The sequence below is a fragment of the Polistes dominula genome, unplaced genomic scaffold, assembly GCF_049000335.1.
Source record: "Polistes dominula isolate Pdom_NZ unplaced genomic scaffold, Pdom_raw_medaka contig_84, whole genome shotgun sequence".
NCBI classification, from domain to species: Eukaryota; Metazoa; Arthropoda; class Insecta; order Hymenoptera; family Vespidae; genus Polistes; species Polistes dominula.
In genome coordinates, this window is record NW_028300944.1 from 2,623,627 (window position 1) to 2,643,483 (window position 19,857).

General features: G+C 34.5%; 2 protein-coding genes and 3 long non-coding RNA genes across 12 annotated transcripts; 2 read left to right on the forward strand and 3 right to left on the reverse strand.

Annotated features, from left to right (window-relative positions):
• Positions 1–732: 732 nt before the first annotated feature.
• LOC149032813 (uncharacterized) lies at positions 733–1,258 on the reverse strand. The gene is made up of 2 exons (XR_016176347.1): positions 1,160–1,258; positions 733–1,046 (listed from the first exon to the last, which is right to left on the reverse strand). It is a non-coding gene; the product is annotated as an uncharacterized LOC149032813 (long non-coding RNA).
• Positions 1,259–1,722: 464 nt separating this feature from the next.
• LOC149032814 (uncharacterized) lies at positions 1,723–5,536 on the forward strand. Its single transcript, XR_016176345.1, has 2 exons — positions 1,723–2,349; positions 3,318–5,536. It is a non-coding gene; the product is annotated as an uncharacterized LOC149032814 (long non-coding RNA).
• A 1,943-nt stretch (positions 5,537–7,479) lies between these two features.
• LOC107071837 (uncharacterized) lies at positions 7,480–10,457 on the reverse strand. Its single transcript, XM_089171784.1, has 2 exons — positions 8,876–10,457; positions 7,480–8,779 (listed from the first exon to the last, which is right to left on the reverse strand). Exons 1-2 carry the CDS (start codon positions 8,955–8,957, stop codon positions 8,550–8,552), a joined length of 312 nt encoding a protein of 103 aa, XP_089027910.1. The 5' UTR covers positions 8,958–10,457; the 3' UTR covers positions 7,480–8,549.
• A 4,338-nt stretch (positions 10,458–14,795) lies between these two features.
• On the reverse strand, positions 14,796–16,150 carry LOC149032815 (uncharacterized). Its single transcript, XR_016176346.1, has 2 exons — positions 16,011–16,150; positions 14,796–15,930 (listed from the first exon to the last, which is right to left on the reverse strand). It is a non-coding gene; the product is annotated as an uncharacterized LOC149032815 (long non-coding RNA).
• Positions 16,151–16,263: 113 nt separating this feature from the next.
• Positions 16,264–19,581, forward strand: LOC107071833 (cardiolipin-specific deacylase, mitochondrial). 8 transcript variants are annotated; one of them, XM_089171774.1, is made up of 11 exons: positions 16,264–16,395; positions 16,522–16,789; positions 16,922–17,006; positions 17,071–17,253; positions 17,366–17,478; positions 17,578–17,716; positions 17,805–18,002; positions 18,089–18,386; positions 18,541–18,594; positions 18,752–19,037; positions 19,124–19,581. In XM_089171774.1, the coding sequence occupies exons 2-11, from the start codon at positions 16,698–16,700 to the stop codon at positions 19,182–19,184; spliced, it is 1,509 nt and encodes a 502-aa protein (XP_089027900.1). In that variant the 5' UTR covers positions 16,264–16,395; positions 16,522–16,697; the 3' UTR covers positions 19,185–19,581. The 8 variants fall into 8 exon arrangements, with proteins under 8 accessions (XP_089027900.1, XP_089027904.1, XP_089027903.1 ...); XM_089171778.1 differs by having other exon boundaries at positions 18,794–19,037; XM_089171777.1 differs by having other exon boundaries at positions 18,559–18,594.
• Positions 19,582–19,857: the final 276 nt, after the last annotated feature.

Consider the following 19,857-nt stretch of genomic DNA (forward strand, 5'->3'; position numbering starts at 1 on the left):
ATGTTTGGAGTGCGTATACACCATAATGACGCCAAGGTAATGTATTACATCTTCGGCTAATGTCGGTAACGCTCGTGACTCACGCCAATAACGTAACTACGAAGTCAGATAATAGGAGGGTGATCGCAATGTATTACAAATATTCGAAAATGAGGGGACAAATCTTTTGCCATTACAGCGCGTTAGTGTGGCTAATGTCACGTTTTTAAAACCTTGTTTAGTGTCACGGGAATGTGACAATTGTACTCACGCGTTAGTCAAAATAAATAACCCAATCTTATAATTAACGTTAAAAATAGCAATAAGAAAAAATTTTTTATTATCTTACAATTATTTCCAAGATATTATCGTCAACTTGTTGTGTAAATCTATTCAATTTCATCTTACCTAGTCGCAGTTGAGTAAAGGATAGAAAACTAAATTAAAAAAGTCCAATTAAAAGTAAATTGTAATTTATTATCGTAAATTGCACTTTTTACAAGACTAGAAATTTCTGTAGCATAAGTAGAGTTAAAAAACATTTGCATCATTGCATTTTTTTATATTAGTATATAATAACTATCAATTAAGTAATTAATAACTAACTCAGTAAACACAATTACATAAAAATGACGTCAGGATTTACGTAAGATATAAATCAAATATGACTCATTATTTCACATTTATTGACGTAAGACTTTTACGTAATAAATATGACGTTCAGCTGACCTGACGAAACAAAAGAACAAAAAAGCAATGATGTCATAAAGATGTCCAGTTGTTGCCGAATTTCTTATTAGTGTATGACGTATAATTTTTTTTGTTTCCCCCGGGATTTGAATTCGGGAACATACGATTACGGGATGGACATTACTGGATGGTGATTTGCCTCACTGAGCCATGGGAAAACGAAAAATAGGATGCTAGACACCTTAAAAAAATTTTCACCAAATATGAGCTCTTAATTTTAATAGGAAAATCCTCCGAATCGCAGTTTTTTATTTTTTCCTCAATCCAATAGAATAAAATTCATACTTCATCATTAATTGATTGTACAGAAAAATGTTCTGCAATGTAAGTTTCATTTTATTTAATTTAATTACAAAAAAATGATAATTTTATAAAATTATTTTTACGTTGTTCCCTATTTTGTTTATATACGTAATGCATAGTAACCTACAGACTCTAGTTCATATTTTTGCCTCTAGGGTAAGCCTCGATTCGATATTTATCGAATTTCAACAAATCGATATTTCCAGTTGATTCTCTACTTTTCACTTTATTCGATTAGCTATAAACAATTCGATTGACAAAACTAATCGAAAATCGATAGTTTAATATAAAAAAATATTTTGTATGAGTCAGTGAAGCCAGATCGCGAAACATTTCTAACCCTTCTCTCGAGCTCTACACGCCCGCACACAACGAAATGTTACATGTCGGTGTGTCGGAAACCGAAAGAAGTCGAGGGAACAATGGTAAAACAATGTGTAAAACAATGTGTTGTGTCCATGTATTTCTCCACGGCGCGTGGTGGGAGTATTATTTCTCCTCTGTCGCGCAGCTACCTCGGCTTATCTCGACTTCTTTCGGTTTTCCGACACACCTACACGTACATTTCGTTGTGTGCGAGCAGTGAAGCCACATTGCGGCATTTCTAACCCTTCTCTCGAGCCCAGCACGCCTCGCCCAGCAAAATTTACGTGTCGGTGTGTCGGAAAACCGAAAGAAGCCGAGGGAAGCCGAGGTAGTTGCGCGACAGAGGAGAAATAATACCCCCACCACGCGCCGCGGAGAAATACATGGACACAATTACATTTGAACAATGTATAAAACAATGTGTAAAACAATGTGTTTGTGTCCATGTATTTCTCCTCTGTCGCGCAGCTACCTCGGCTTCCCTCGGCTTCTTTCGGTTTTCCGACACACCGACAAGTAAATTTTGTTGGGCGAGGCGTGCTAGGCTCGAGAGAGGGGGTAGAAATGTTCCGCGATCTGGCTTCACTGTGTGCGAGGCGTGCTAGGCTCGAGAAAATGGTTAGAAATGTTCCGCGATCTGGCTTCACTGTGTGCGAGGCGTGCTGGGCTCGAGAAAAAGGTTAGAAATGTTCCGCGATCTGGCTTCACTGATATGAGTTAATTATTATAAATTTGTAATAAAATAAAAAAGTGACCAGATTTTTTTCCAATTATTGACAAGGAATAAAATTTCAAATTTTCTTGCATTTATTTTCTTCTGCATTTATATCGTATAAAATGAATCGCTAGTCGGCATTACGTATCTATTTTTTATACGTATATGGTGGGAGAATAAGAAACGGATATAATCTAAGTGAAGCTACAAAAATCATCAGTTGGTAATTTCAAAAGGTGTGGTTTAGAATTAGAGATAAAAAGTGGAGAAAAAAGGTATAAAAGAAAAAGATTCTATAATTTGTTCAATAACATAACCATTTAAAGATTTATTAACAGTATTAATATTATTTATTAATATAAATATATATATATATACATCCTTCGAAGCATTAGAGTTGAATGTTTGATAAGGTTATGAATGGTTATGAATTTATATTGTGGTTAGGTTTACACGTGTTTCAGTAACTGTTCTCTAACTTTTAATCAAAGATTTTATAATTTTATCATTTTTTTGTTATTATTAGAAATTATTTTCTTAATCAAAATTATGAAACTCATTAGCGAAATTCGAGATTTGACATTGTGAATACAATATACATATATATATGTCTGCCATTGAAATTATGGGAACGATGCTAAAAAAGTTTGAAAAATAATTCGTATTACAAATTGGTGAATAAATTTACATAATAAAATCGTACGATAAGACTGAAGTGATCACACCGCGTGCTCGTTATAGTTAACATTTGAATATAATTATTTATGTATTATATTGTTTAATCATCTATAAATGCGATATATAATAAACCCAAGAGAAGACAAAATCCACACACACGAGCGCGTGAGAGCATATACACACACAAAAACAATCTTTGTCCGTTTGAATTTTCGCTTATGCTGATAACACCGGCTTATTTTTAATGACTTCGCGTTAAAATTCATCAACGATAGACGTTGTGGATTGCACATTGCTAATTTTCGATCATTGCATGAGGAGAATTATTATATCAGAAACAAACCCCTTTTCCACCCTATATGCAGGAATACTCGGAGGTATTTGGATATATATATACTTTGATAAATAAATAATTGAAAAAATATAAACATGACAAACATGGAAACGTTTTGTTCGTTCTATTCGATGCAAATATATACAAAATCTATTCGAATTAATTGTAATTTAATAAAATGAAAAATTGCAGCATCAGCACTAGTCAAGACATCATGTGGACTCCTTGGACAGTGGCAGTGGTTTAGGTTGGTTAAGACCCACAAGACCACATGTCAATAGTGCCATTGATGTCGCTGGCTTCCTATCACAGGTTTGTAATCCCATTAAAAATGATTTAATATTAACTTATCCTATTCTATTGACAATAAATCCGTATTTAAACGAGCTTCAAACCATTTACAGCTTTAATCTAACCCATTAGATCATTAATGCTGCTTACTGTTTCTCGATATATTTCTTCCACCCTTTCCCTGAGCCTTTCTCTTACCTCTCTCTTCTCCATTTCCCGAAACAGTACTTTCCGATCCACAGAATCAAATGCCGCTTTCAGATCCACAAACGTCGCCACCAGCTTCCCCTCTCTTTCCTGACCTGTCTCCCTACTAAATAATTTAACACATAAATATTTTCCATTGTCCCTAATCCTTTTCTGAAACCTGTTTGGTACTGCGGCGCCAGCCTCTTCCTCTCCACCTCCTCCTCAATCCTTTTCGCCAAGATTGCTGTGTAAATCTTATAGAGCGAAGGCATGAGTGTTATCCCCCTATAATCTCCTACCTTTTCTCCCTCTCTTCTTTTCACTATAGGAATTATCACTCCTTCCTTCCACTCCTCTGGCCAGTCTTCTACTCTCCACACCTTATTGCAAGTCACTCTAGCCATCTCTAACCCCGCTCTTCCTCCGAATTTCCAAGCCTCATTAGGGATTGCGTCTATCCCCATTGCCTTTTCTTTCTTCATCCTCCCTACTACCCTTACTATTTCTTCCACACTTATCTCTTCCCCCCCGCCTTCTCTCCTTCCTCCACCTGTATCCATTCTGACTCTTTCACCCACCCCTCCCAGCAGGCTCATGAAATGCTCTCTCTTATCCTTTCTACCTATTTCCTCATTTATCCTCTTCCTCCTAACTCTCCCTCTGTTCACTATTTCCCAAACTTTTTGCTCCGTTCTCGCCTCCTCTATCTCTTTCATCGCCGTATCTCTCTTCTCCTCTTGTTTCTTTTCGCATAACTGTTTGTATTCGGTCTTTTTCCTTCTGTATTCCTCTCTCGTTCTTCTCCCTATCCTCCATTCTTTTAATATCCTCCTCGTTTCACATTTCTTCCCCTTGCACTCTTCATCACACCATCCCTCTCTACTCGTTCTTCCCAGTCTTCCCCCTTACTCTTCATTCCTTTCTATCTCTCTTTTCAATTTTTTCGTTGTCTCCCTCACTATCTCCTACACCCCGGCCTTCTCTATTTTCACTCCATTTATCCCCTTTTGATATTCTTTCTTCATTTCCTCAGACCACTTGCCGCGCTTCCCTCCTTTTCCTCTGATCTTACTCGATTTCCTATCCCTCTTTCCTTTCTTCATGGTCATTATCAATGGATGATGGTCCGACTCTATCTTATCACCTACTACTACCCTCTCTATACCACTTTTCGTATTTAAATCCCCTAGCACGTAGTTAATCACCGTGCTGGCTCTCCCTCCCGTTTACGTATATTTTCCCTCTTCGTCCCCCTCAATGCTTCCATTCAGAATCTCCCAACCAACCTCTCCTAGCACGTTCGTTAACATCTGTCCCTCTCTTTTTACCTTCTTGTCTTTCGACTTTCTTTCTCTCGCTTCCTCCTCCTCCTTTTCTCCTCCTCTCCCTCCTGTCTCCCTGTCCTTGCATTGAAATCTCCTCCTATAATTACCCTCCTTTCCTGTTCCTATTCCTGTTCCTGTTCTTCCATCTACCCTCTTATTTTCTCCATTCACATACACTGCAACCACCGTCCAGCTCTTTTCTCCTGCCTTCGCTTTCCTCATCATGATTCCCTCTTCTGCATCCTCTCCGTTTTCATCCCCATCTTCAGCCATCTTCGTTCTCACCCCCATAACCATCCATCCTATCCCTCTCCCTTTCTCATTTTTCCTCTTCGCTCCTTGTGCTGTCCATATATATCCCTTTTGGCAATTTTCTTTTGATTTTCTCTCAGTTCTTTCCAACTATCCGTGCCTCAATTAAAACTATTACCTCCCACTTTTCTATTTCCTTCTAAAATTCTTTGTCCTTACTCACTAAATCTGCAACGTTCCAGAACGCTATTCTCCAGCTCCCCCCACATATCTCTCTCTTTCCGCCTAGCTTTCTCAATTTTCTCCCTATTTCCGTTCACCACCTTTCCTTTCTCCCTCATCTTTTTCACCTTCTCCTTCACCTTCCCTGTCCTCCCCCACCCGGCCGACTTTCAGCCTCTCTTTTTCCTCATCCCACATCCACGTCCTTCCATTAATTGTTATCTTCCTGTACCCCATTCTTATTTTCTTCCCTTTCCTTACCTCCCTGTTCCCCAATTCCTTCAGCATCCACTGCATTTTCCTTTCTCTCCATGTCCAGTCATCCCCTACTAGTTCGTTCCTCCCTTTGAGCCTGCTTTTCTTCTCCATAACCTCCCTTTTTTCTTCTACGTTTTTTAACCTTACCTTTAACATCGTCTCTTCCCTTTCTTTTCTCCTCCTTCCTATCTCCTCCACCTCCTCTACCTTCACCCCTGGCCCTATTCTTTCTCAACCTCTTTATTACCACGTTTCTCCTCCTATCCTCCCTCTCTTTCTTCTCCATCTTCCTCTTCATTTCCATAACCTTCTTTCCTATCCTCTCCTCCTCTCCTCCCTGTAACTCCCCTTCCACTCCTTCTCATACTTTCACCCCCGCCCCACTACCTTCTTCGTCATCTCTATTTCTCTGCTTTCCCTCCAGCTCAACTATCCTTCTTTCCATTCTCTTTCTTTTTTCCCTCCATTTCACCTCCCTCTCTTCCATCACCCCTCTCATTTTTTCTAATTCCTCACTTATCACTTTTCTTATTACTTCCTTTATCTCTTCTATTCACTCCCTATGCATCTCCGCTTTTAATTCCCTCCTCACCAGCTCCCTTATCAGCTCCCCTTGCCCATCCTCCTCTTCCCTCTTCTCCTGCGTGCGTATTTTACCTTCCTCACTCCTCTTAGGTGATCTAATTATCTTTCGGCTCTTTCGAAACGCCCTTTCCTCCTCTTCTTCCTCCTTCGCCATTTTTCTCATCAACAATTCCCTCACCCTTGCCGTCCTCGCCTGGCTCACACTCCTTGTTCTCACCATCCTTTCCGCATTCGTCTTCCTCCCTCTCTTCTTCTCACAACCTAAGCCCCTCTCTTCACTCATCCGCCTATTTGTCTCCTGGGGCATTTCACGTGAAGCGGACAATCAAAAAAATGTAAGATCGTGGATTTTGTTCATAATTAGCTTGATTGTACTTCTATAAGATTTCAATAATTGTAAATCATTTTTTTTTTTACCTTTTTTTTTCCTTGAGGTTTGTTTACCCGGGCGCTCAGTCTCTGGACCATTGTACCCGGGCCCCTTACGGGGAAAAACCTATGACCATAGCGGTCCATCGGGCAGCCCCGACTCCCTTGCAAAGCGCAGGAGTCTGGCCGCCCCTGAGCCCACTAGGTCGAAGTCTTTGTCGGTGGTCCCGAGAACATCATTTTTGACGTCCGCGAGCCCAACGCATTGAGTTATGAGATGGAGGGGGGTATCCTCTCCTTCGCCACACCTGCCGCAGACCGAGTCTTGTGCAAGGCCCAGTCGCGTAAGGTGCTTTCTAAGGTGCCAGTGCCCGGTGACCAATCCTACAACCAGCTTCAATTGGGCTCGGTCCAGGTTGATCAACTCGGTACCTAGCTTCTCCGAAGGCCCTGAAAACAGAGCCTTCGTGTGCCTCATGCCAGGGCCTTGCACCCAGAGATCCCTGAAGCGGTCCGTGGCCCACTTCTTAGACCTCTTCCGCATGAGCCCCTCTAACATGCTGATGTGGCATTGGTTTACCAGATCGTACCGTGAAGCTTTTTTTACCTTAGTTACCAATTTATGCGGCTTCAAAGAATTGATAAAATATGAGGAATAGATTTTTCGAATACTATTAAAAGAGTCAATCTAATGGATTATATAAGAAATAAATCTTGTTTATTAGAGAATATAAATTAATTTTCTTGGAAGTAAATAAAAATTTGAAATTGAACTTTTTTTCGTTTAGTAAACCGGAAGTTAAGATAAAAAATGTGAATTTATTAAACTTCGCATATTTTTTTTTTATTTTTATCTTAAAAAATAGCTTGTAGTGTAGAAATATTATGCAAAAAAAATTGTAATGATATCTCGATTTGTTTAGAAGATATGAACTAAACAGTACGAAAGTGCCGTATGGCGCGCTGTACTGAGCGGTTCCTCAGGGCTGTTGGCTCACTCGCTACTTACAGTTTACTATTGTAACTAATGAATTATACACAAATAACTATAATTTTATTTAAAAAAAAAGACATTTACGTAATAAAAAACATATCGAAGTATTAATTAATCAGATATATTTTGTTTATAAGGTTAAATAAAACCATAAGTTAATAAAAAATGTTATTATTTATTTTCCGATATTTACCACTTTATGGGTCGTGTTAAAACTTGTGCTTTTTATAATTAAGCCCTCATTTGTTGGTATAAAAGCGTGGAATTTTGTAGTCCCTGGAATAGTAACAACATTCGCGAATTTCGGTCGCAAAAAATCTCTTTGATGTTGTAGGTCTTCTTTTGAAGAAAAATATACAGTAGTTTCTGTTAAGGGACCATCTCAGTGTAACCGGCCAAAAAATTGTCAATTTTCGTGATTTTTTTTTGGATGGATAGAAGGGGATCGGGATGTTTTTTTTTCCGAATAAGACCACTCTTTAACAATACAAAAATATTTTTTTCATTCGTTTTTATTTATTTTTACTTATTGTTAATAATTATTTTTAAAAGTGAGTAAAAAAAATGTCAACGATTGTGATCGCAGTTTGCATCTCAAAGAAAAAAATCAAATTGATTATTAATCTGTAGGGAAGCCGCTATGTACCTCCCTATCGAGGTTTTATTTTTTTTTTTGAAATTTGACAAAATGGCGACGGCTTGAAGAAAAAGTACGAAATTTAGTCCTGTTTTTCAACAGTTTTTCGTGTGAAAATATAGAAAGAATTTAAAAAAAAGCTTCTATAGGGACATAAAGAATAAAGTAAAAAAAATTCCGTAAAAATTTCAAGTCGATAGGAACTTACGCTCCAATCTCTTTTTCCAAGAAAGATTGTAGCGACCGTAATAATTTGAATTTAAATTTGAAAATTTTACAGAACACGCACAACTATATGTACTTCAAGATAAGACCAAACAAAATCGACTTTTTTTAAATTTTACACTGAGATGGTCCCTTAATGCCGTTTTCGCCCATTCGTATAATCTTATAGGAGAAACTATTGCCTTATTTGCAGGCAGTTGAAGGCTTGCACGAGTTGCCAGCCTTTTGAGGTTCCCGCCAAGACCATCACATGGCCTCTTTCCATGTGAGATCGCATGGAAGTGAAGTTCAGCTTCTATTTCTAAATCTTCTTTGTAATAATATTAATTGATAAAATTAAATCGGTTTTTAAAATGTTAAAAGACTCCATCTGTACTATATATAATTTTTTTTACTGCAATACCTTTGTTTGAAAGATGTTGATGTAACAGTTTCTGAAAAGCGTAAAACGTAGCTGTGTCGTGTTTTAAATCGTCTGATATCATGACTATGCTTCCGTGTTTTAGTTTATTTTCATGATTCTAGTTGAATACTGACGTTAGCAACGAGGATCGAGCAATGACAAAATGCCAAATTGATCCACAAGTTCCTTTGCCTTTTTTGCTTGTTTTCGCGATGTCCCAAATTCTTCTGCTAGTTTATTTTCGCTCCAGGACTTAGGCGCAATTGTAAGTATTAAAGTTTTCGTGGAAGCAGATGTGGATGGATCATTAAACTTCTCCTTTAACTGGCCTAGAATTTCTTGCTCTACTACTGCGCTATCCGTCTGAGTTGAAATAGTTTTGTATTTATCGCAATCGGGAACAAATGATTCGGTTTGAGAGTTTAGTGAATATTCACTCGATGTTTGGCTGTTTTACGAATGAACGAGATTGGTATCTGGAGGTGTTTCTTTCAAAAGGCGTAACCTGCAGGACGTACAAACGTAAGCAAAAGATGAAGCTCCCCACTTCTTAGCTAAACTTGTTGAAATTTTTCGAACAGTTTTAGACTTCGTATGAGAAGGTAAGTCAAAAGGATTGTAACACCGATTACCGAAATAATTCATTTTATTACAATTAACAACAAAATTACTTTTACACAATATTACAAACGCATCGCAACCAAAGTGATAACCAAGGAGCCTAGATACCAGAAGGGCGATCGACATAGGAAAATAACTATCAAACGCGACTGGAAAGAAAGGGAAAGATCATTTTCGGAAATACGCCGCTAGGTTTCGTTATGTTCGCTAATGTCAAGTTTATAACGTCATATTTTTCATTGACAATTGTTGACAATACTGCATCATTAACAATTGTATTAATGTTTTTTTAATTTATAAAAAGTAATATTTATTTAGAAATGATAAATAAACGTATTGTTCACGGGTGTACAAGTGGACGAGTCAAGGATCGTAATAAGAATGCTAAATTAAATCAGAGAAATACGTCTTTATTCACTGTACAACAGGTAACATAATCTTAATTGATAGCTATTAATTATTAATATAAAAAAATGCAATGATGCAAATGTTTTTTAACTCTACTTATGCTACAGAAATTTCTAGTCTTGTAAAAAGTACAATTTACTTTTAATTGGACTTTTTAAATTTAGTTTTCCATCCTTTACTCAACTGCGACTAGGTAAGATGAAATTGAATAGATTTACATAACAAGTTGACGATAATATCTTGGAAATAATTGTAAGATAATAAAAAATGTGTTCTTATTGCTATTTTTAACGTTAATTATAAGATTTGGTTAATTTATTTTGACTAACGCGTGAGTACAATTGTCACATTCCCGTGGAACTAAACAAGGTTTTAAAAACGTGACATTAGCCACACTAACGCGCTGTAATGGCAAAAGATTTGTCCCCTCATTTTCGAACATTTGTAATACATTGCGATCACTCTTCTGTTATCTAGGCTCCGTGATTGTCCCGTTCACGTGAAATGACCATAGAGATATTACAGATAAAGGAGACAAACCATAGACGATTGTGTAAGTGGAAATGTCTCTGCATGAATATAGCAGCTAAAAACGAAAGGTTGATGTTGTCTCTCTCTAACTCATGCGGTACCGGCGCATGCGCATTAGAATTGTGCTTATCGTACACGATACCAGCTACCTTAACCTCTACTAGCAGACTAATGCGCATGCGCCGCTCAGCGCAATTTAGAGAGAGACAACATCAACCTCCCATGTTCTATCTCTTTTTATTTCGCCGACAGGCAGTGATCCCATTCGTATGATAATTATCGTACGCGTCACATAATTTGAAGCCTTGTACGATCCAAAATTCAGCCTGTTCGAAAATTTTCGATTTTACGATAATTCGATATTAATCGATATTATTCGATATGTACATAATTTTATCGATATGTCTCGAAGTTGTTTGTTAGTTCGCTCGCTTGCTCAGCGTCTAGCGCCTCCTAGTTCCCCCACCCCACTGCTGTCACACGTCACACTGTCATACGTCACACTGTCCACTGTCCACTGTCACACTGTCACACTGTCACACAGGCACAAGTCACACATATTACAAACTACCACAGCCCAATAGAACGGTTACATGAGTCTACAAGTTAAAGACCTTTACGGTGGTAATCGACTTCTGCTCCCTCCAGCGATCCCATTCGTACGATAATTATCGTACGCGTACGATAATTTGAAGCTTTGTACGATCCAAAATTCAGCCTGTACGATAATTTTCGATTTTCTGTCCAATTAGGAATTTCGAAAACTTGATGACCTTTTTCTTTTTTTTTAGTCATCAAATTTTGCAAACGGGTAAGTTAGGGTTCAACAAGCGATTTGCGATTTGCGATTTGCGATTTTTCGATTTTGATTCGAAATCTCGAAAACCACCACTGTACGATCTGTGTATGATCTCTGTACGATCTGGCTTTCTCCTTGTCGTACGCCGTATTAACCGTTTTTACGATAGGTTTTTTGAACTTGAAGACTAAAAGGTCATCAACTTTGAAAAAGTTGGAACTTAGACAATTTTTTTAGAATTTGAAAATCCAATCCGACAAATTGTACAAATTCAAAATTTTTCCTGTGCGTACGATAATTTTCCGGTGTGTACGATAATTTTACGCCCCTGTGCCAATCAGACGAACTAAAGTCTCTGGGATCACTGGCTCCCTCACTGCCGTGCTTACGACAGCTTGAACTTGAAGACTAAAAAAAAACAAAAAAAAAAAAGGTCATCAACATTGAAAAAGTTGGAACTTGTACTCTGTTTTCAGATTTTGAAAATCTCATCTGAGAAATTATAGTAATTCAAATTTTTCCCGGGGCGTACGATAATTTTCCCGCGTGTACGATAATGTTACGCCCCTGTGTCGATCAGACCAGTGTCGTCCGAACACATGGACACGAGTCGCTTTCATAGTGTGCCACTCCGGCGTGCCCGCCAAATTCGGTTACACTCGACTTCTTTCGACATCCCAAACACACGGACATGGAAAACTTTCATTGTGTGCAATCCCAGTGGCACAGGGAGAGGGTAAGATTTACCCACGATCTGACAGCACTGGATCAGACGAACTACAGTCTCTGGGATCACTGCCGACAGGTTTTATGCAGGTTTTTTCCGCGCTCTTTCACCAGCATTGCAGTCGTCGCTTCCGAGTTTTAACCTCACTTTCATCTGTCGTACTTTTTCTCTTTTCCTCCTTTCCTCCCTTAATTTCCACCCTTTTCTCTTTATCTCCCGTTCTCCTCTATCTGTCCTCTACCTGTCCTAACTTTTCCTATCCTCTCCGTTTCCCTAATCACTCCCAACCACTCTTTCTTTCCTCTGCCCACCTTCTCACTCTATCCCGAACCTAATAATATTAATATAAATCTTATAAATCGTTGTTACAATTTATATGAAAACAATAAAATTATCTGTTCTATTATAACATAAAAAATATGTGATATCTATTTAATTTTACAATTAATCAAATTACACATATAAACACATTTGATTCGATATATATCGAATCTAAACAAATTGATATTTCCAGTTGATTCTCTAATTTATACTTTAATCGATTAGCTTTCTCGATTCGATTGAAAAAACTAATAAATTGAAAATCGATAGTTTGATGTAAATAAAAAATATTTTTCTAATGAATTAATTAATATAAATTTTTAATTAAAAAAAAAAATGACCAGATGTTTTTCCAATTATTGACAAGGAATAAAATTTCAAATTTTCTCACATTTATTTTCTTCTGCATTTATATCGTGTAAAATGAATCACTGTGTCAGAATTGTGTATCCATTTCTTACACGTATGTGGTGGGAGATTAAGAAACGGTTATAATGCATATATGTAATACTTTATGGTGGGTAGAGGTAGGGATCCTATAGGAGGGATGCGCCATTCATATTCAGCTCATGTGCCATTGGCTGAAAATTTTGGGGGACCGCTTGAATTTATAATAATTTTTTCGTGTAACCTATTCTATTTTAATATAAATTTTTAATTATCATTAAATATAGTTCATTTTTTCTGTATTTGATGCAATTCATTATTTCATAATTATTTCAATGTTTGAATCATTCGCGCGTAAAATCGAGTTCCGGTCCCCCAGCAATGTACATGGCGCATCCCTCCCATAGGATCCTTAGGTAGAGTTAAGGAGAATCATCTCATATAGGAGAAAATTTGAAAAAGTGTCCAGCTGTATGCTACAAATAACAGTTCAAAAACCTTCCAGAATGGCGCTGGTGTAGGCAAAGGGTAGAAGTATGCCGAGTTAAAAAATTTAATATTATTAGCGACTAAAGTTAATTATTGAAAATTTCAACTACTTGCGTAGTACAAAATAACGTAGTAAATATAACCTTGAAGAATTATTATGAGAAAACGTGTAGCTAGAGTGATTTTATTTCGTGAACTGTGAATAGTACGTTTATTGATTTTTTATCATTTTATTTTATGAAAAAGTAAGTGAATAACAAAACAGTTATGGGTAAAATTTGTTTTGTGAAAAATTGTCCAAGTGGGCGTAAATCCAAAAACAGAAAAAATAATTCGCCTCAGTCTCTTTCGTATTTCCAACCAACAGTATGTAAATCAATTTTTTATGAAAAATTTACTTTCTAAACCATTGCTCATTTTTATCATTTTTTTAATCAATGAAGACATATTCATTTTTTATTTATCTAATTTCACAGACACCGGTGAGATTACAAAATCGGAAAATTTCGTTGGGCACTGAATTAAAAGCTACTGATTACATCTGTCATCTCCATTTTAAAGAGGAACAAATAAAAATGTACGAGAAACTTTATATAAAAGGAGAGCTCAAGATTATACCTACAGGAAAAAAATACTTAAAGAAAAAGCTTTACCAACGATTCAGCATCAGTTTATTCCGATACTTGAACATGAGTTTGTAACAAGTACTGTAGATGAACTGGAAAAGCCAAGCTTACATTCAAATAACTCTGAAGACGAACAGCTGTTTTAAATGCAAGTAAACAACATCGAGCCACAGAAAATATTAGCATATGAAGATGTTTCTAATAATCTAATAGGTGCTGGTGTTCAAAGTGAACAAGACTTGATAGAACCACATTTCAGTAAACACGCATCTAAGGATTCGAAGAATCTACAAGAAATCGAAGCTCCAAAATTGTCGCCGTTTTGGTTGTATGTACCCAAGCCCAATGGATTTGTATTTATTCGAATGGATCCAACAATTCAGCAGATCAAAATTCGGTTATACTTAAACGAGGATACATCTATTACTGTATGTATTAATTAATGTCCAAGTAGATACATCTATTTTTTTTTACAACAATCATTAACTATTATTCTATTTCAGGTTATTTTTCCTAACAATGAAGAACTGCCTTTAAACGAAAAAATTAATTCATCAAGTAGTGTCATATGATTACTTGAAATCAGTGGAAAGATGGTCTTTATCCGTTGGCACTCAGATTGACAGTACTTAGTAAGGATAACTTGTTTTTACATAAGTAAATGTATGAGCTATACTAAGAAGAGGATTTATACGAATTTAATTTAAATAATTACATTAATTTTCAGGTATTCAAAACTTTGTAAAAATGTGATTGTTGGTAATGACACTTATAAAAGAAATCAAGCTAATTAAAGATGTAAATCCTGTCGAATGTTACGGAATCGACTACAGAGTCGAAATTAGACTTCAAATAATTTGGAAACAACTGCTACAAAAAAGATGTTCTTCAAATCTGATTAAACAGTGCAAATGTCTTAAAAGAATGGTAAGTTTTGTAAAATACAATTGTTTTTGATTTGAAACAGCATTTCAATCTAACCATTATATTCAAGATTTATTAATTTAACAATTGAAATCGTTTTCGATTATACGTTAATCAGTTCTATAATAAATATTGTGTTGAAGAAGTCATAATGCTTACATAATTTAACGAAGAATGACACCAAAGGGTTATAAATTTTAGGTAAAGGGTAGGACTAAATCTTCATGATTTTCAAATCATTGGATGTTATTAAATTCGAAAAAAAAATTAAAAAACGATTTTATTTATTTGTTTAACAGGCAAGCCTCTCAATTTATACTACTTGCAAGGTTACATAGTACATCAAAAATTGATTATCACCAGGAAACATTTCCAACTGGATAATATTAATATATGTATTTGCGAAGAGTATGCAAACATAATATTACTTGATAATCTATTGAGAAGTTTCGTTAAATGAACATAAGTCAAAAATATTGAATAGTTATTGACAACATACTCATGTTTATCATAAAATATTCGATTTTTTTATGGCAATTTAAAATGATTTAAAAATTTGTGCTCAGTATTTAATAAGACTGAAGATCAAATAATTTTACATACTTCCTAATGTTTTTGTTTAATCAAGAATGATTTGTACATATAAATTGTACATATATTTTTGCAATGAAATAGTTTTTGTACATTTATTCTAATGTACACAAAATTTGTACACAATGTTAAATTGTTTATTGTTTATTTTCCAATCCTACTCTAATAATATTTGGCGCTTCCTTTAAAATTAACCCTGATTCTAATGTGGCGCCAACTTAATTTAATGCATTTCGACGGACACTTTCATATATACAGATAATTCTCCTTACCTCTACCCACCATAATAATCCTCCTGTCCACATGGATAGTTTCCATAAGTGGAAGCTGTTAGGACAAAGTGTGACAGATAATATCACCTTCTTTATCCTCCGAGTTTCCAGCTCAGTTCTGCGCATCCTTTGTGCGCATGCGGGAAAACGTCGAGTAATTCAAATAAAATATATTTTTATAATAACTTTTTATTTTATTTATGAGGAAAATAAAATTGTTTTTGAAATATAAAATGATAATGAATAATTTTATTTTTATTGCTTAGATCAATGTAAAAAAATAATTCATTTTTATTGAATTCTGGAAGTTTCATTTCAATTTAGCCACTTTGTACGTATGTCCAATTTTTTTTGGAAATCTAAATTCGTTAAAATTTAAATATTATTCTGAACATAAAAAACTTTGTTATTTAAAAAATTGGAAATAATTTGCACTTACCTATGCAATGAAATATTGTCAGCTCTAGATGCTTTTTTAATTGCATAAATAACACGAGTTCACCATTTTTTAATAATTAGTTGTTGGAATATTGATAAATTAAAATCACAAATTTTTAAAAATTTAGGACTATTTTTCTGAATTATAATAATGAATAAAACTATAAACACAATTTTAACCACAAAATTATTCTCCAGTTTATGTCCCCACTACTGATATTTTAGAGAAATTTCAAGCATGCGCAGATTAGACAAAGTGTTTTGGAAGAGAGAGAAAATAAATATTGTCGGCACCGTAATGTTGGGACATTCTTTCTCGTATCAAGAAGGTCACCACGCCATCGCGTCGATCTCAAAACACCTAATCTATATACATGTATATATATGTATGTATGTATATATGTATATATGTATATGTAGATTACTTACGTGTAAACATAATATATACTTATGGATCTTTTTTGGTTCACCTAATTGTATTATCCGTTCAACACCTTCAAATCTTTTTTCAGGCGATAATAAAAATAGGATTAAATGCGATATGTCGTTTAGTTAATCAAAGAATAAGATGATCAAACATGCGTCAAAGTACAAAAATGGATTCAAATCTGTATTAAAATTCATCCAAGTTATTTTTTAACCAATCTAACTTATAGTTGATCGCAAAAATATCGATTAATTAATAATAATGCCACCGAGTCGTTTAGATGCCGTTTACAGAAGTATTCTTCTAACTAAGTTTTTTACAAAGGGATGGGGCAATCCTCAAAATTTGAAAAGGCAAGTAAACTTGGTTATGTTACTATATAATAAAAAGTTCATATATAAATAAGAATAGTTAATAATAGTTGTGAATCAGAAAATATTTGTTCCAACGATGTATACGATAATAACGTTTAAATTTAATTTTAGGATATTTGAATTTAGAAAAGTTATAGCAAATAGAGAAACTTGTTATAATCTTATACCACGTAATTATCCAATAAATATAACCAAGGTAAGTTGAGAATAAATTAAGATTTCAATATTGTCATGATTTTTCTTTCATTTTTATTTAACAGGATGAACAATGGTCTGACTGCCATATAATAGAAGGTTCCTTTATTTCTCCATTTGATCAATATCTCTCAGGAATGATGCCGGAAAAAATAAAAACAGCATATTTCCAAGTTATTTTACCACACAAATGGAACTCTAACAAAATAAAGCCTATTTGTTTACATCTTGCTGGAACAGGAGATCACGTATGTTTATCAATTAACGTTGTCTTTAATTCATTGAACATTCCATAATTGACCTTTTTATGTAATTGCATAAAATTTGAATCATCCTGATGATTTATTACTTTTAAATTAGTTTTTTTGGCGACGGAGAAACTTAATTGCTAAACCATTGCTTAAGGAATCAGGAATCGCTTCTATACTTTTGGAAAATCCATTTTATGGATTAAGAAAACCAAAAGATCAAATGTAAGAAATCAGTTTTTCAAGGTTTGTACTAAATAAAATTACATAACGATTCTATTGATCGTTATCGTCTTTGTAAATATTTTTGTTAACATTACATAGACGTTCAAGTTTACATAACGTCAGCGACATTTTTATTATGGGAGGTTGCTTAATAATGGAATCTATTGTTTTATTGAATTGGTGCGAACAGCAAGGATTTGGACCATTGGGTCTAACAGGTTTATCGATGGGTGGACACGTTAGTATATTTAATTTATAAAGTTAAAATAATTTCTTATAACTTATTTATAACCAAGTTATTGTACGCTATAATATTATTGTTACAGATGGCATCATTAGCTGCTACGAATTGGCCAAAACCTATAGTCTTGGTACCGTGCCTTTCATGGTCAACAGCCTCACCTGTCTTTACAGAAGGTGTAATGAGTGCTTCTATAAATTGGAATCTTTTAGAAAATCAATATTTCTCTGATGAATCTTATCAAAATGATCTTGCAAAAATGGTGAAAGTTATAGATGAAGAAGTATGCTCAATGTTTTCGATAGTTCTTTCCTTACAAATATCTTACGGAACAATATTTTTTAATGTTTATGCATTATGCATTTATAGAATGCGTTCTTGGCCGGGCAACATTTTGCTAAACATTATCCTGCTAGTATGAACAGAATAAATAGATTAAAGGAAGAATTAGGACAGACTAACGAGAAAAAAGAAAATCTTACCTTAGAAAAAGATGGAAGAGCAAATGACAATAATATTGATAATAATTCTTTAGATGATACACATCAAAAAAATAAAGGCAATAATTTAATTGGCCAAGCGACTGAAGAGAAATCTGCAGCAAAATTGTTTTCTCTGAATCTTATTTCAAATAAATTAAAATCAAATGATTTTGAAGCACTTAAAGGTAAGAAATGTATGAACGTATGACTGTTGCTTTTAAATGTTCACGTCATTTGTGTTTCATTTCTACTTTAATATTAACCAAGCGATTACTATAACTTTCATTCATTTAGATAATATATTATTTTTGTATATTTCATATTTCTTTACATATGCAGTTGTTTTCAAATATACAGATACGTACACAAGTAAAGTACGAAGAACATTTGGTCGTAAGTTTGAATTTTTTTCAAATAACTCTAACATGTATGTCAATAATTGAAATTTAACCAATCGAATGTTGGAATATTACATTTCAATGTTCAACGAATGTTTATAAACAATAATGCAAACAGAAGCATGATATTATCGAGATTTGTTTGGCAACAGGTGTTTGTTCATTTCCCGTGCAGAAGCATCCGCTATTTTCAGACGGCAAGTGGCGAGAAAGAGAAGCTTTGCAATTTATGCGTGGCATAATGGACGAGTGTACGCATTTAAAAAATTTCGAAGTTCCTGTCGACACCGAACTTATTATAGCTGTCTGTGCGCGCGATGATGCTTATGTTCCGCGAGATAGTTGCATGAGTTTAGAACAAATTTGGCCTGGAGTTGAGATACGTTACATCGATGCTGGTCATGTCAGTGCATACCTTCTTCATCAAAAAGTCTTTAGGTATAGACTTTGTTTTTCATAATTAAACTCCTTACTAACTTTGTCTGCATTTTTTAACATCACACATTTAACAATCTCTCTTTCAGATCAACTATCGCAGAGGCATTTCAGCGATCATTGAAAAAATATCCTCTAGATCCTAGTTGACAGATAAAAACATTTTTTTAATGAAAGAATAGATAGTTTCAAAATTGTGTTTTCAATCAAATCAACAAATATCTACTTTTATTGTTAAACGATTAGTTTCTTCTTAAGAATATGAAGGAAGAAAATATGTTATACACAAAACGTTGCAATCTAATATTTTGAATGTAAACTAAACTGTAGATTAGCCAAATTTTAGCTAGTTTTATTATATTGATATTGATGCAATAGAATCATATTTTTTGCCATATTTTTTCATTGGGCGAGACTTTACATCTTTGCCATATTTATATAAGAATATACACGTTGAAATTGAAAAAAAATGTTATATGATATATTCTTTGTACATACATATGTTTAAATAATAATAAATAATAATAAAAATATTAAAAATACTATATATCAAAGAGTATGAAACATCCAAGTTTGGATATTCAATTATTTAATAACAAAGTAAACCATTTTCTTTTTAAACAAAATGGCAATTTGATAAGCGGAACGTAACGATGCGGCAATAATTTGATAAAATTTCATTTAGCAATAAAATTTTAATCGATCTTTGATTTTATTATCACATACATACAAATATTAATTTTTGTCCACGTTACGCTAATTTTATTTGAATAAACGTAACATATCAGATTGAAGAATAACTGTCGTAATAAATTGATGTTTG

Coding starts and splice junctions, on each gene's coding strand:
- LOC107071833 (XM_089171774.1), top strand. CDS start 16,698: ATGCCACCGAGTCGTTTAGATGCCGTTTACAGAAGTATTCTTCTAACT. Junction 17,007..17,070: donor ATCCAATAAATATAACCAAG/GTAAGTTGAGAA, acceptor TTTATTTAACAG/GATGAACAATGGTCTGACTG. Junction 18,595..18,751: donor AGTACGAAGAACATTTGGTC/GTAAGTTTGAAT, acceptor GTTTGGCAACAG/GTGTTTGTTCATTTCCCGTG.
- LOC107071837 (XM_089171784.1), bottom strand. CDS start 8,957: ATGATATCAGACGATTTAAAACACGACACAGCTACGTTTTACGCTTTT. Junction 8,780..8,875: donor TCAACATCTTTCAAACAAAG/GTATTGCAGTAA, acceptor ATTACAAAGAAG/ATTTAGAAATAGAAGCTGAA.